General features: G+C 31.5%; 1 protein-coding gene across 1 annotated transcript; it reads right to left on the bottom strand.

The window, feature by feature from the left end:
* Positions 1 to 1,563: 1,563 nt before the first annotated feature.
* LOC113515583 (membrane alanyl aminopeptidase-like) lies at positions 1,564 to 15,819 on the bottom strand. Its single transcript, XM_052897595.1, has 16 exons — positions 15,659 to 15,819; positions 14,061 to 14,311; positions 13,467 to 13,747; positions 13,071 to 13,226; positions 12,263 to 12,580; positions 11,795 to 11,978; positions 10,769 to 11,004; positions 9,807 to 9,996; positions 9,200 to 9,386; positions 8,376 to 8,473; positions 6,782 to 6,961; positions 5,669 to 5,850; positions 4,162 to 4,329; positions 3,430 to 3,570; positions 2,709 to 2,793; positions 1,564 to 1,922 (listed from the first exon to the last, which is right to left on the bottom strand). Exons 2-16 carry the CDS (start codon positions 14,307 to 14,309, stop codon positions 1,719 to 1,721), a joined length of 2,859 nt encoding a protein of 952 aa, XP_052753555.1. The 5' UTR covers positions 14,310 to 14,311; positions 15,659 to 15,819; the 3' UTR covers positions 1,564 to 1,718.
* Between the last annotated feature and the right edge of the window lie 442 nt (positions 15,820 to 16,261).

The raw sequence follows: 16,261 nt of genomic DNA, 5'->3' as shown, positions 1-16,261 counted from the left end.
TATCGTGCTATAATTATTATATTCGATTATCATCTTGCAACCCTAGTAAGGCATATAAAAATCGCGATTAAAAAACAGGAGTTGATTGTAAAAGTGTGAAAATTTGAATTTGTTTGTATTTTTCAATGGTAAATCATAATAAAATAAAAATAAAATTGTAAAAAAAATAAAAAAATAAATATTTAGGAGTGCGTTACCCTTATCATTGAGGGGTATGAAAAATAGATGTTGGCCGATTCTCAGACCTACCCGATATGCACACAAAATTCCATAAAAATCGGTAAAGCCGTTTCAGAGGAGTTTGGTAACAAACACCGTGACACGAGAATTATATATATTAGATATAATAGTAACACTTTAATCAATTAAAATAAGTAAATTTTATTAAACTTGTGTCCACAGACAAATTCTGAATAATGAATTATATTCATTCTGAAAATGTATACAAGTTCCGATTCAAATAATAATCTGAATAGTCAAAAATATGTACAACGCCATGTATATGAGAGTTTATAATGTTGCACATAGCTCTCCTCATAGAATTTCACTCTCAAAACTTAAAATTATCTTCCTTAGTTTCAGTAATTCTTCCCAAATTTGAAACTTGGCATCCCATAAATATATATATATATATATATATATATATATATATATATATATATATATATATATATATATATATATATATATATATATATATATATATATATATATATATAGACCAAGAAAAATTGATAAATAATTTTAATTATGTTTAACAAAATTCCCCAAGCGAATGTGTTTACGTAGTCAAGTTTTTTTTTTTTTATACAACTTAGAATGGCAAACAAGTGTTGACAAAAAATTTAACCTACTTAAGAATATATCAAATTCTTAAGAACTGCAACTAGTTTTTCTCTGTTAACCTTTAGGCTATCTTTTATGTCTTGACATAGATGACATACGAGTATAAACCTGGCGAATAAAGATTCATACGTCACAATTTTGGCATGAATTTACTGGGTACACAGGAATAACACCTGAGTCCTCAGGAATGGCAACGCATGGGGGGTATCATGGGTGAAACAGTATACTCTGTTATGTCCATGGTACTGCTCATGTCTGTAGGCGACGGTTACCACTTTCCATCAGGTGGACCGTCAGCTTGTTTGCCATTCTAAGTTGCATAAAAAAAAAACAATCATCCGTCTATATCACAACCTTAATTATTTGTATTTTAAAACCTTTATTATCTATAACGGTTAATTAGATAGCCTTATCGGAGTTAGATAATAAAAAAATAGCACAATCACATTACTCTGCAAACCAATTATCGCTCCTCAACTTTTTTTTTATACAATTTAGAATGGCAAACAAGCTGACGGTCCACCTGATGGAAAGTGGTAACCCAGGTGATATACCTCTGTACCCTGTAAATTCATTGCCATATCCTACCATTCTAACCGTAACATAACCATGTAAACACAACTGCTTCACAGTAGAAACACAAATGGGATGGAGGTACCCAAGCAAACGACTTTTGTACAAAGTCTCTCTCTGGTATCACCAATAAATACAAGTATGTTTATTGTATAATTCAATTTATTTATTAATAATAGTTTTTTTTATTATTATTATTTACATTAATTAATTGCTATTTTCAACATTTGTCTTCAACACGGAAAAGGACATTAAAATAATTTAAAAATACAATTTCAAAAATATATGGATTAAATAACTCAAATAATCAGTGCCAGTAATGTTGTCACCATTAAAATAAGTGCCGATGCAACAATAGTAGTCACACCATCCCTTGCAGCGCTTAGTATGGTATCCGCATTGGCTGTTCCCCATGCCATATTATTTCGCGCACTGTTGATCGCATTTATTGTACTACTGTATTGCAGTGAGTTTCTCTGAGTTGTAGATAACCAGTTTTCATACTAAAAAAAAATAAAACATTAATAAATTAAAATGTAAATTTTATCAATCAATACTGACAAACATGAATTTAAAAATCAAACTTAAATTATTGAAAAATATTTATAATAAAGATAAATGATTAAAACGGTTTTTATCTTAATTCATATAGGACTAGGATAGCTGTAGAACGTAAATAGTTCAAAAAATTATTCGAAAGAAAGAAATACAATGCTTATAGGTCCAGGTTGTTTGTAAGAAATTGCTTTTAGCGTTAAGGCCACCTTTTGTATATGCACATTCTGTATAAATATTCCTTGTATACATCTCTATTGTGTGTGTTATGTATTTATTAGAAATGTCTAATGACAGTTGATATTTGGTGTACTGAGGGTAAAAGATAAATAAATCAGTTTTGCTTATAATCTCAACTTGGATGTATTCTTTAGTGTGCAATAAAGAGTTTATTATACAAAATTTACATCTCCTCTCTTAAGGAGAGGAGATGGCAAATTAACCCCCGGCAAAAGCACAGTTGGCCGGGGTTCAGGGCCCCAGGGAGAGAAACCGGCATACAATGCGGGCAGAATCTAAGAGCACCGCTTTCTGCATCTTTCCCGGGAGTGAGCCGCCTCGGAATCCGAAAACGTCTGAGATGTTGTTCCAGACTGGTTGGGATAAGACCGTTCACCGACAAAACGATTGGAATGATTTCAATGGACGTCACCCCCCACATTTCGGTCACCTCGTGAGCCAGGTCGAGATATTTTCTCTTTTTTAATTATTTTTATTATTATACAAATACTCACATCTACAAGTTCAGGTTCATCAAGATAAGATGCAAGATTCGACATTACACTTTGCACAGGATTAGCTGGTGAATCTTCGACATACCTGGATAATAAATTAACAATAACATTGAAAGACTGACTTACAAGACTGATTGACTGGTAGGTAAATCAAAATCGTTTCATTATTAACTTTAGTAAAAAGCAGATATATACCGTTTACGGCTATATGCTACCTTCATGGTATAAAAAAAATATATCCCAATTTATATTGATTAGTCGCCAATATCATGAACCTAGGTTGCCATGACATCTGATCTATATTGTTCTTCATCTTTTGCTTGTAAACAGTTCCTTAAAATTTCTCCCAGAGGGAGACCTTGTACAAAAGTCGATTGCTCGGATACCTCTGTCCCATTCGTGTTTCCACCGTGAAGCAGTTGTGTTTGCATGGCTGTGTTTCGGTTTGAAGGGTGGGATATGGCGTGAATTTACTGGGTACAGAGGAATAATACCTGAGTCCTCAGGAATGGCAACACATGGGGGATATCATGGGCGAAACAGTATACTCTGTTATGTCCATGGTACTGCTCATGTCTATAGGCGACGGTTACCACTTTGCATCAGGTGGGCCGTCAGCTTGTTTGTCATTCTACGTTGTATAAAAAAAATAATAATAACTTCTATATTTCCATGTACGCATAATTAATAATATAATATTAGATCTATATACTATACTCACGTTTCTCTGATTGCATCTATGTTATTTTTAAGAAATTGCAGTGCTGTATTTGCATTTTCCTTATTTCCAAGGAGTGCGTAACTAAAGGAGGTCGATTTGTCATGCGATCTTATTTCCTTTTCCAGTGTGAGATTTAAGTAACTGAAATTTAATTAAATATTGAGTCTTATTGTAATAATAAAACAAATCTTAAATAAAAATTTACGACATCGAAAGAATATAAAAATAAAATATCAAAATAGATAGTCCTTGTCCATTCATATTCATGCAAAAATTTGGATTTTGATAATAAAAAAGTATTAATATTATTAATAGTACAGTAGGTTTTCCCAAGAGACTACAGCATGGGGTTCTTCAAAAGGGGGGTAAAGAGGTTTCTGGTAAAGAGGGTCGGCAACGCACGCGTAATACCTCTGGTATTGCAGGTGTTCATAGGCTATGGTAACCACTTACCATCAGGCGGGCCGTATGCTTGTTTGCCACCTCAGTGGTATAAAAAAAATGGAAAATTAAAATTATTGTAAAAATATTAAATGGTCTAAATTATAAGCAAAATTTATTTATATCAAGTATAAATATACTCTATTGTATACACTAATAATACATAAAAAATATGACAGAAGTAAGCAAATGTGTAAACACAAGGTTAAGTCTACAAAAGTTTCCTTCCAAGAAACCTAAAGTGAAAAGAAGCATCAATGTCATCGAATAAAACAAATCTTTATCACTCACTGAGTCAATAATTCTGGATCTTTGGTTGCAGCAAGACCTCGCAGCATCTCCAGTTGATCATTAGCAAAGTTGGAACTTTGGAATCGATTTAGAAGGAACATGTAATCCTCAGATGTGCCTTCTCTGACACCGGTCATATAAACATTTCGCCGTATTCTAGGGTCCACCCTGCAAGATAAATATTGAAGCTTGTGAAACAGAAAATATTTACTAATATTATAAAAGAAAAAACGAGATTATCTGTATATATGTTAACAAACGTTATTAAATTTAATATATACGTATGAGATATGGAAAGAGATCAAGATATCCCAATCATGCGGACGAAGCTATGAGTCGAAGCAAGTAAAGAAATATTTTTGTCAAAACGTCTTTAACATTTTATTTCGAATCAGTATGTTTTATTATGAATGTATATTTTATAACTTCGTCATTTATAAACCGATTAAGAAAATTATTTTCTTTTCTGAAAGGATACTAATAACTATGGTAAAATAATTGAGATCAGAGGCGGGCTAATTCTGACCAGATTAGCATAGGGACTGGTTTCCCTGGAGATTGCAGACCCCGTATGATTGCGATGATAATGATGATGCATATGAGTCTTTTGGGAACGGTTTATCCAGAGCCAGCGGATTACAGATATCTTAAATTGCGGGATATCGTTAAGGTAACACGTAGGATCTATGAAATGATCCCGATGAGTCGACGTCCAACGGTTTAGCTGACTCCATATGCAAATATAAAATAAGATCTGAAAGAATGCTGTCATAAAAATGTTATTATAATCAGTTTAGTAGATAGATAGATATATAAATTAATACTCTTTATCGTTTCATTTGAGGAAACATCCTCCAAAAGATTACAATAGTAAAATTATTAATATATATTATAAATATAAATAATTACAAGAAATAATCACAATGAGAAAACAATAGGCGACCTTATCGCTAAGAGCAATCTATAGCATAATAAACAATTTGGTGGGAGGCACGATGAAAAATTCTGTTAGTTCTAAATATTGGAGATATGATACATATAATAATATAAATATTGCCCCTACTCATTGTTATTTATATATACATACACATAGTTTAGTTTTTAAATTAAAATAACAAATTTTGCCACGATTAAATTATAAAGTTTTTTTTTATACCTATATAACGCTTTATTGCACCAATATTACAGAATAGAATAGAATAGAAAATATTTATTCCCAGAAAAATAATTACAACAGAAAATACATATATAAGAAGCATCTCATATTAGGCAAAAGGGACCAGCTCAGCTGATGCTGTGAGTGTCCCAGTGCAACGTGTACAGCTGCACAGCGCTGGTTTTCAGCCAGTCTCTCTCTTAACAAAATACAACAAAAATGCAAATGCAATTGCCTGTTACATGCATAGTATAGTATAAAAGGCGATCTCATTGCTAAGCAGTCTCTTTTGCAGGACCTTTGTTATTTTTAAAAGTTCTCTTATTATACCTACAAGCATTTAGTACTAACCACTCGTTGATTTTCATCGAATTAAATCGCCGAATGGAATCTTCTGTGCATTGCTTATGGCCAAGGTTGCATGCAAATTGGAGAACTTCCTGTCTGGTCAGACTCGTAGTAGGTCCTTCGTTATTTGAGGGTTCAAACCCAACTGTTTCTATTATATGTTCCATATAGTTTAGGATAAAAGCCTGAAATAATTTTTATTGATAAAATATTACGGTAACTATAGTTCAAAGAACCGTTTCTATAATTGATGACGTATTTATTAAATAGAAGATGTTGTAGCACTTAAAAATGTTTTTCTATGATCTATTTTAGAAAATAAAATGGCACGTCTCCTTACTACATTGTTTTATTGCGAACTGAAGACAATCCTTTTTTACTAGTACTTATATTATAAAATATTAGGTGACGGCGTGTAGTGTATTTGTATGGGTTAAGTATCAATTTAAGGTATAACATATATGTATGGATTGGTGTGTGGACTGTATATTAAAATTAGATAATTAGATTATTTTATTTGTCTATCTAAACAATATACTATAATTAGCAACAACAGGAGCCAAATTAAAACTTAAATAAATACAATCTATTTATTTAATTTGGCTCCTGAATCTGAAAGAAACGAAAGCGGTATTATTTAGCATTCTATAGTCCATTTTTGCATAATATTAATAATATCAGGCGTAAACTGTCTAAAAAGTTAATAAGTCTTTTATGGGAATGGGCATTAAATGTTACAATAAGATACCGAAGAATATTTTGAATCTACCTTTTAATAAATTTAAAACTGTTCTAAAATACACTTATTGAACAAAGCCTATTATACTTTAAACGATTACTCGAATGACAAGCATGCATGGTGTTAGTCGATCATGCACGGGCTTTATAATGACCATGTAATTTTAGACATAGTACATTTAAATAAATACACATAATAATAACAGAGATTTAAAAGAGTAATTGTTGAATTTCTTACGGGCTCTTCTTAACAGATAACGACTTTCCGAATCCTACAGTAGATTTAAAAAAAATTACGATTTAAAAATGCTTGTAAACCAGTCTATTCGAATAAAGACGATTTGATTTTGACAACAAGAGGATCTCGTGTTTACTTACATCAAAAGTTGCCTGTTTTTCAGGTAAGTGTCTGAGTCTATTGCGGAGCCACGTATATCCACTAATGGCAACAGTCCACACGTGGTAGTTATCCTCATTGCGCAGGAATCTAAGTATCTGGAACCCTTTATGATAGGTCATTCTCTCCGATCTCATTAGAGCAAAGACATCGTCAGCTATCTAAAAATCAATATAGAACCCTAAATTAACAATATTTTGTATAGGAAAGCTACTTAGATTATATAGATAGAGCATCGAGTCTCAAAAACGGGTCAAATTTTTGTCAGCAAATTTTCAAATTAGCTATATTTAATTATTTAATAAATGAAATAAGTTTCTACTCAATAAAAAGATGTAAAAATTATAAAATAAAATAAATATAGATTTTTTTATGCAACTTAGAGCTGATGGCCCACCTGATGGAAAGTGGTAACCGTCGCCTATAGACATGAGCAGTACCATAGACATAACAGAGTACGAGTATACTGTTTCGCCCATGATACCCCCCATGCGTTGCTATTCCTGAGGACTCAGGTGTTATTTCTTCAAACCGAAACACAGCCATGCAAACACAACTACTTCACGGTTGAAACACGAATGGGACAGAGGTGCCCAAGCAAACAACTTTTGTACAAAGTCTCCTTCTGGTAATGTTATGAAGGAAACACTCATCACGCAAAATTGTAAGAAAAAGTTGACTCATTTTTCTCGAAGCATTTGTATGGAGACACTCTATAAAATCTAAGGAGAGCTGTTTAAAAAGTGTCTTTTTCTTTTAAGCTGGGTAGGTAACACCGTCATATAAGTTGTTTAAATAATATCCTATATTCACAAAAGGTAGATCATCATCTGGAGGGTATACAATATTTCAATCAATAGTCTGTTATGAGTTTGCTTTTTTTTTTATTTTTTTTTTATTATTATTAAATTAGCCAGTAACTGTCCACTGCTGAATATAGGCCTCCCCTATAAGGGACGTTTTGCCAATAGTCGCCACTCAGGCAGACAGGTTGGCAACCGCTGTTTTTTTTTTTGATGGGTGAAAACGAAATGGTAACCCCGCCTGCACTAACGGGATACGCTGGCGAAGCACTAGTGAAGGGTGATCGATGAGAATGAAAACAAGTCAGTTAGCCCATCATGATGAATTCATCAGGAATTAACCATGATAGTTTCCAGGGGGCAACCACGAGGAGGTCGTCTTGGTTTGGTATATTGCTAGCAATGGGATTCTCAGTCTCCATTATTAACAATCCCTTTTCTCCCTGGCAACTGCAGTTAGGCTTTGATGATGTTTTAAGAAGACGTTGCAGCCTATTCCTCTACCATTAAACTTCCTTAATTTTTACGACACCTATAGGAAAGGAAGGAGTAATCTATCCTGTACCGCAACCATATATTATTGTTGCCATGACTCGAAGTAAATACAATATTTGACACAATCAGCATAACACCGTAGTCGCTATGGCACCTATGGAAATTAGTAACTCCCATTCATGCAGATTACGTTAACAACACACATCAATCAGTATTATTGCATTTAACGATAATTGAGGTGATAATAGTTAAAATAAAATAATAGAAATAAACTCACTTGTGCTCTGTTTAGATGATCAATTGTATCGGGTTCATTTAGCAAAGCCTCCGCGATTAAATCCCATGTTCTGTCGTCATAATTAACTCTGTAGTGACCTAAAATATTACGGCACATAATCATCTTGTTAGGATTATCTTCAAAACTGAGAGCGCCTTATTTTTCCTTAAACAACTGCATCTACATACTGATATATGTATTTTTATCCTATAATAACTTTTACTCGAAACTTCCTCCGCATGAATAATAGTAGCCCATGTTTTTCTCGTTCCATCTAGTACGAGTTTACCAAATTTTATAGTGATTGGTTAAACTGTTAAGGCGCCGAGAAGTAACAAAAAACAAATTTACTTTAATATTTGTAATATTAATAAATAAGGTTGTTGTACAATGTAATTAAAGGTAAACTCTTTAGTAAATCTTTATTAATTCAGTAACCACAAAAATACGTTATGGGCCCAGATCTCAGAAAAGATGACACAAGTCTATCATTACGAGGGGGGCGAGTTATAAAACTATACGACTCATTTATTGTTTTATGACAGTAAATGGATATAAAGGAAGGAAACAATTGAAGAAAATGTGGATAAACTGTGTGAAAGATTATATGCTTAAAAAGAGAAGTAAACCCAGGTTTAACAGTTGACTGAAATTCGTAACCCCAAATAAATGCAACAAAAGAAGTGATAATGACTAAATTAATGTATCGATTGTTGATAAACCTTTTCAGACCCTAAAATTAGGTACCAAGTCAATACTTTTGATGTTCAGCTCCTATACCACGATAAAAGACCTAGGATGAAGGTAGATTAACAGATACAAACCATGCTGCAAGTGATTAAATATAACCCATTCTTCATTTGCAGGTTTTTGTAACACAGCTTTTTCTGTACTCATCATGTAAATTGGTTTTAGTTCTCTAAATCTTCTATCGCTTTTCGTAGAATATGTAATTGGGATAGGATAAACTTGTCCAGTAGGTGACGCAGTTGGACTTAAAAAAAATCTTTCCTGTAATATATAGCACAGTTGTATAAGTAGTCGTTGCTGTTCAAAAACTAATAAAAAACTCTATAATCGAGTTAAATAATTAGAAAATAGTATTTAAGTTCGTAATATGTTTCTTTAAGTTTTGTCGAAAAACAATTTTTTTTTAACATTTAATATATCTTGTGACCTTCAGACTATTTGATCAGCGTTAATTAATAAATGTCTGTCAGTCAAATTAGTCATCAAAACAAATCAATCGAATTTAAAATAGATAAGATTATATTGTTTCATAAGAAAGTTCCTATAATAATTTTAGATTGTATCAGAAAATCAACTTAAAGTTAATGTAAACAAGCGTTTAAATACAAATTACATATAGAGAACCTAACAACATATGATGCAACTTAAGTAATAATAAAAGCTTATGACAAAACAAATTACCTGGCTCAGTGATATCTCACCACTGGAGTGATTAATATCAACATTGAGTATCGGATATCCAGGCTCATTAACCCAAACACGGTAATATTCCGTAAAATTAAATTGTGAGTATTCTCTTAAAGAGTCATCTTCAGCTATTGCTTGAGCAAATGCATCATACAAATCATATTGATCAACAGGTTGGAATCGACTGAAAATATTTATTATCATAAACATTTATTCAAATTGTAAACACGTGATGCCCAGGAACGAGGAGCATGTTTTAAAAAAGGTATTATTTATGAATGTATGGCTATAAGGGCAAAGAAAGACCTAAAAATACATGGAAGTGCTGTGGAAAGATTGAACGGTCAGAATGGGAGTGAATGCGAAAATAATTCCAAATAGATAAGAATGGAAGATATATATATTACGCCAACCCCAAATAATAATTGAGATAAGGTAAGAAGATAATAATGATGACTGAATAGTTACTTAGCATTTTCACCTTGATAAAATCATTATCTTGTCTACGTGGAAATTTTAAAATAAATAAGTTAGGAAACGAACTTTTGTGAATGACTCGGGTTTAGGTGATCTGGGTTGTTTCTGCAGGTATTCGTTGTTAAGTATCTCAAAACACAAAGTATCCTAGCTAATTAAAATGTAACCTAACCTAACTAGACAATTGGTATTATTCATTGTCATCATCATTTCAGCATTATCATTATCCGTCTACTACTGGACATAGGCCTTCCCCATAAACTACCCTATGGATACCATTAGTGTGATTGCATTACACTTATCATTTATTTTCTTTAATATGCGATTAAATAGCTAGACCAAGATAATAAACCTAAGCGTATAATAAATAAAGCAGTTTTTGTTTATAGCCGACAGATATCACTGTTTATCAAATAAGTCGTCAGCTTGTCTGCAATTTTTAATTCAGTATTATAATAATGTAAATAGACATAACATACTTATTCTCTAAAAAAATCTTGCAAGCCTTTTGAAAGGTGTCTGGGGTAATAATATCAACAGTCATTCTGAGAAAAGCGGCGCCTTTAGAATAACTGATGGTACCAAAGTGACCAGTGATTTGAGAAGGAGTATTGACATCATAATTCATGGGTTGACTACCTCCTGAATCTGTTGATAACGAAGTTTGCAGATAACGAGAATTGAAATGCTCATCCAATTCATATTTTGGAAATACCTAAAAATAAATATCACAATAAAATTTTAAACATCAATTTTAAAATCTTATTACATCGTAATAATCTGACTAACAAATAAATATAATTGCAAAAGGCGAGACACTGTCGGAAAAGGTTAAAATAGATCTGTACCAAAAAACTAATTACATAAAATCTTAATAATAGAAAAGTGATATTCATTATGTTTTATTAGAATTAATAAAAATAAATAGAAAAAATATTCTCTATCAAATAGTAAACAGTTTTTTCTAGTAACTAACTATATCATTTGGGGCTCGTGGCAAATTCATCGGATAAGACTCTCCCATTATATAAATTAAAAAAAAGCTATATAAAAGCTGGATAGAATAGCCATGTTGGGTAGTTTTACTTCGTCTTGATGGTTTATTTGTATAATTCGTGGATTTTCTTGAGTTAATAGTCCAATTTATAAAGAAACTAAGTAACAAATAAATATTAAATTCTACCTGCGTTAACAACTTCTCGGACCAGGACCCCCCTCAGGCCGAGGCCCGTTGCATTTTACCCACTCTGCTACCCTTTTAATATGCCAGTATTTTTTTTTTTAACAAATATAGTAATACACTTTACTTGATTCACAAAGAGTAATAAATTAAATGTAAATCAATCTTATAATACTAATTTAATTAGAGCGAAACAGGCATGAATTTAGTACAACAAATTTGTAAAAAAAGTGCAATTATTTTAGTTCATAGTACACATAACATAACAGTATATAAATTGAAAAATAAATTGTATAATAACAATAGTAGTAACGAATAGTAAAACCTCGTGTGCAGCGATGTATCCGAAGTAACTGGCGAAACCCTCATTGATCCAAGTATTGCTCCACCAGAAGCAGGTAACCAAGTTACCGAACCACTTGTGTGCTAGCTCGTGGGAGATGAGAGTCGTCGCATAATGTTCGACTGACATAATTGTCTCTCGTGGATCTATAATCATGTATAATTCTCTGAAAGTAAATCATAGTTTAAGAATATTTACTATTCACTATTCAAAAATAGAAACAGGTACAAATAGCTTCAAATATAATTAATGTTTATTAAATATTACTGCCAATGATGACAGTAATGGAAAATACCAATAATAAACCAAATCACTCTCAGTGATGGTGGTAAGCCCACCCGTACTATGTTGGATTCTACTATGCTCAGCGCAATAGTCTTCAAATGCTAATGTATCCCAACTAGCTCATTACGAATTATAGTAGAATTTTTTTTTATTATAATTACTTACCTATAACTAACCATCCCCCAATTTTCGGTACCAGCTGAAGCCCAATCAGGGGAGGACACGTGGTCATTATATAGATTTGGGTGCAAACTTTCATACGGCATATCGAAGTATTCATCAAAGAATTTAGTCATGCCAACAGCTAATTCTAGAGCATGGTCTCCAAGCCCCTCAGTATTCGATCGGGCAATTATTCTTATTGGTGGATTGAATGAGGAATCACTGGCAATAACCTTAAATGTCTCACTGACAAGAAAGGTTACGAGATATGTCGACATTGGTGGAGTTGCCTTAAAATGTTCTACTGTTCGGTCTTCAAATCTGAAACGCAAATAAATGGAAGGAATAATATTATAATTAGTTTGTATGATTATTAATCAATTACAGTTAAATGAATTAATGTTCTTGTATCAAGAAAGACTTAGATTATTATGTTCAAATGTTCTATCTGAAGGAGGAGTTAAAAGTTACCGAAATCGTTAACTTTTAACTTTCAGTAATACATATTATATATATACTATTAATTAAAGTGCAGGAAGTATATAAGAATAGAAATCTTTGGCACTCAATTTTTTTATATCTACCCCGAAAGAGTCTTGACGTAAAGATAAAAGGATATTAATACTCTTAGAAGCTATATCAGAATTAAGATACAGAATATTTGTCTTCTCGTAATATATATAACAGATGTTATGGATCTCAGTTACAAGTGAATCTAATTGTATATTTCATTGAATATTCCGAATAAAATATAAGATTCCATAATTAAAATGTAAGATTTAATTATTTAGATAATAAAAAAACTACTTACAGTTCAAAAGTCTCCACTCCGGTATTAGAGAATGTCGCTGAATAATTTGTTGACCGAGATATGTGAAGTTTGAATGTAGCTTTATACAAAGGCTCGTCCCAGCAAGGAAATGCCTGTCGAGCGTTATACGGCTGGAAATGAGTCGTCGCATAGATCCTAAATAAAGTAATTTTATAATTAAAATATTGCAAAGAGTTAAGTTTCAAAAGAAAAATTCAAAGCAAAAGTTTTTAATTTGAATAAGAACAAACAAAAATTGGAGTTTTTTCTATCTTTGCTCTAAACTGTAGAGGACTCAACGATATAGGAAGAAGAAAACGCGTTTCAAGAAAAGTTATTTTACACAAAAGTTCTTAAACACTTAAAACTCTAAAACACTTTATACTTTATACAAACCTCATATTATTATCCTCATCAGTGTACCAACCCCTCCAAATCCCTCTTTTCATAGGACCTTCATTCATGGTACTGCTATAGTCGATAATCAACGTATAATTATCACCAGAAACAAGAGATTTCAGTAAATTGATTCGCAGGAAATGGTATTGTGGATCAATAGTGAACGGGTCAGTAGCAACTAAAGGAAAAGGAGATGCATCACTTGCATATAAGCTGACGGAGTTTATTCTGTCCACATTTGCGTGTAGAACGATTTGGGTAACATTTTCTTGAACAGCCTGTAATACAATTTGAAAACATATATTTTTTTAATTATAACCGCAGTTTTCATTACCATCGGTCCAAAAATTAAAATAACATAAATATGGTCGACACTGTAATCCCTAATGGGGTATTCAAGGGTATTTGTTAACTGTTGTCGTAAACATAAATTCAACGTGATCATAATTCACCAAGTAGATTTTTTTATAATACCTCCCCCCCCCCCGTATTATAAAAAAAATCTAACGCAAACGAACACGTGACATTTAAATTAAGACTTTAAATACACCAACAAAGAAAAAAAATCGTATCAACCATTACCGACCTCACCTGAATTATAACATTCGTTCTTCCATCATAACTGAAAGGCCTATCTGTTCTTTCAGCAAAATAGAGATCCAAATATATGTTGTAGTCCAATGGTACAACATTTCCTGGTAGTCTGTAGACGAGATCCTCATTTCTTGTTGGTGAAATCCTTATAGGGGCCTCATCAAATTCCCAAAATGGAAAGTCAGAATCACAGTGAACGTGCACATAAAGTATCATCCAAAATACAGTTGGAATTAATTTCGGCATCTCTAAAAATAATTAATCACACAAAATCAATTTACATCACAGATTACTGACGAATAATAACTAGATACAGTATGATCAGATGGTGAATAAGAATTATTCCAGACTCCTATCACGTCCGAAATTTGTATCATGAAGATGGAAACTTTCGAAAAGTCGAAATTCAGCATTTTTATTTTATTTTGGTGTAAGCGTTTAAATCAAAACAGAGACATATAAAAAAGTTATTAAATCAATACTTTCTCTCCAGTGATAAGTGAGTTTCTTGTTTATTATAATCTTTAAAGTGTACATGATGTATGTTGTTAGTTCTGAAGTTTCAAGTTGCAGCTGAGTCTGCATTCCTTGCTCAATCATTATCATTTCCGATATTGAGTTTCTTATAGATAGTTGTTGTTTGGAGAATTTTGTTTAATTAACTTGCATGTTGTTAAACTGGTAACTGCAATATATCTTTCTATTACTTATATTTCTGGTAATTTATCTTCTTCATAATATGCAGATAGAAGTGTATTAACAAATATACAATTTATATCATAAATATAAAATTTGCTTACATATTTATCATCATTGATCCACACTATCTTACTAGTTTACTTATCGTATTTAGCAACTCCAGTAACCTGTTATGTATTCATGATCCAATTATTACGAATGACTCTACCATCAAATTCGTATCATGATAATCCTATAGGATACCTTTTATGTATTGGCAGCTTGTAAACAGACCATAATCTACCTATCCTTATGAGATAAACAATATATTGCTAATTAATAAGTGTAATTAAAATTTACCAATAATAATACACCTTTTAATCAGTAGATATGTCTTTTTAAAAAGTATCTATCTGTTTTAATAATGTGATAATTTTCAACAACTATCTTTTCGCAAGTGATAACAGTACCAATTATCAGAGATATTTAACCATATAATAAAACCTTATCTTATTTTAATAACTAATTGTGGTTAGGTATTACAGTTGGACGAAAAACTAGCCCTAATTTAATAAGGAAATTGAAGAAATAAGTACGGGATAATTTAGAAAATGTCAACGCCATTTTGACTATTGTATGACTCTAGTATTAAATAAAAATAAAAAATAAGGGATACCTACCCTAGGTATCCCTTATTCTTTTTCAATCAATAAATTTTAATTCTATTGTAATCGCAGGAGTTATTATGTCTGTGCAGAATTCTACTTATACAAATACAAAATTAAAATATTTTCAATCTTATATCTATGAAATATATTATATTCTATCAGTGTGTTTTATGTATTTTAAAACAAAAATAGTAATATTACAGTCTTTTTGTAGAAAAGCTATATATATACAATTAATGGTAGTCTTACCGTACTGTCGATTTACATATCCAATCCCTTGAAAAAAACCAAAATAATACTCAATTGTACTTTAATACAATGCACTAACCGTAAAATTGTTATTGTTAAAACTGGACACTGTATGTTGTTAAAGAATAAGTATTAATTGAAAGAACAGAACTAGATTAAGACCTCATTTTTATTATCATATTTGATAAATTTAAAATTAGTTATTGAAGTGGTGATATCATTTATATGCATATCATAAATAAGTAAGTGGTTACATTTATTGTAATAACAGCTATTAAGATATGATAAGTATCGAAGCCTGCATGGGTATATTCCGAAGAACGTCGAAAGGTCTACCTTATAAAATTACAACTTTGTATAGCAGAAATGCCTACTGTATGACAATAAGCATTTATAATAAATTAACGGACGAAATAAAAACACTACCCTTGAATATATTTAAAAAGAAACTAAAAAGATGGCTGATAGAAAAATGTTTTTACTCGATTAATGAATATTTTGAATATTTTAAAGCTTAAATATATGACTCAATTAATGTAATTTGTAATTTGTAAACTGATTGTAATTTGTAATCTGTATAATTTATTATTAATACTGACATTT

This window comes from Galleria mellonella, unplaced genomic scaffold, assembly GCF_026898425.1.
Source record: "Galleria mellonella isolate WM207_F2 unplaced genomic scaffold, CSIRO_AGI_GalMel_v1 utg37, whole genome shotgun sequence".
Taxonomy (NCBI): domain Eukaryota; kingdom Metazoa; phylum Arthropoda; class Insecta; order Lepidoptera; family Pyralidae; genus Galleria; species Galleria mellonella.
This window is presented reverse-complemented; position numbering and strand designations above follow the sequence as displayed.

Bases quoted from the DNA above. Each gene is read 5' to 3' on its own strand.
- LOC113515583 (XM_052897595.1), bottom strand. From the start codon at position 14,309: ATGCCGAAATTAATTCCAACTGTATTTTGGATGATACTTTATGTGCAC. The intron at 9,387-9,806 runs GTAATTTGTTTT...TATATATTACAG, and splicing joins GTGAGATATCACTGAGCCAG to GAAAGATTTTTTTTAAGTCC. The intron at 3,571-4,161 runs GTGAGTGATAAA...ATTAAATTTCAG, and splicing joins GATCCAGAATTATTGACTCA to TTACTTAAATCTCACACTGG.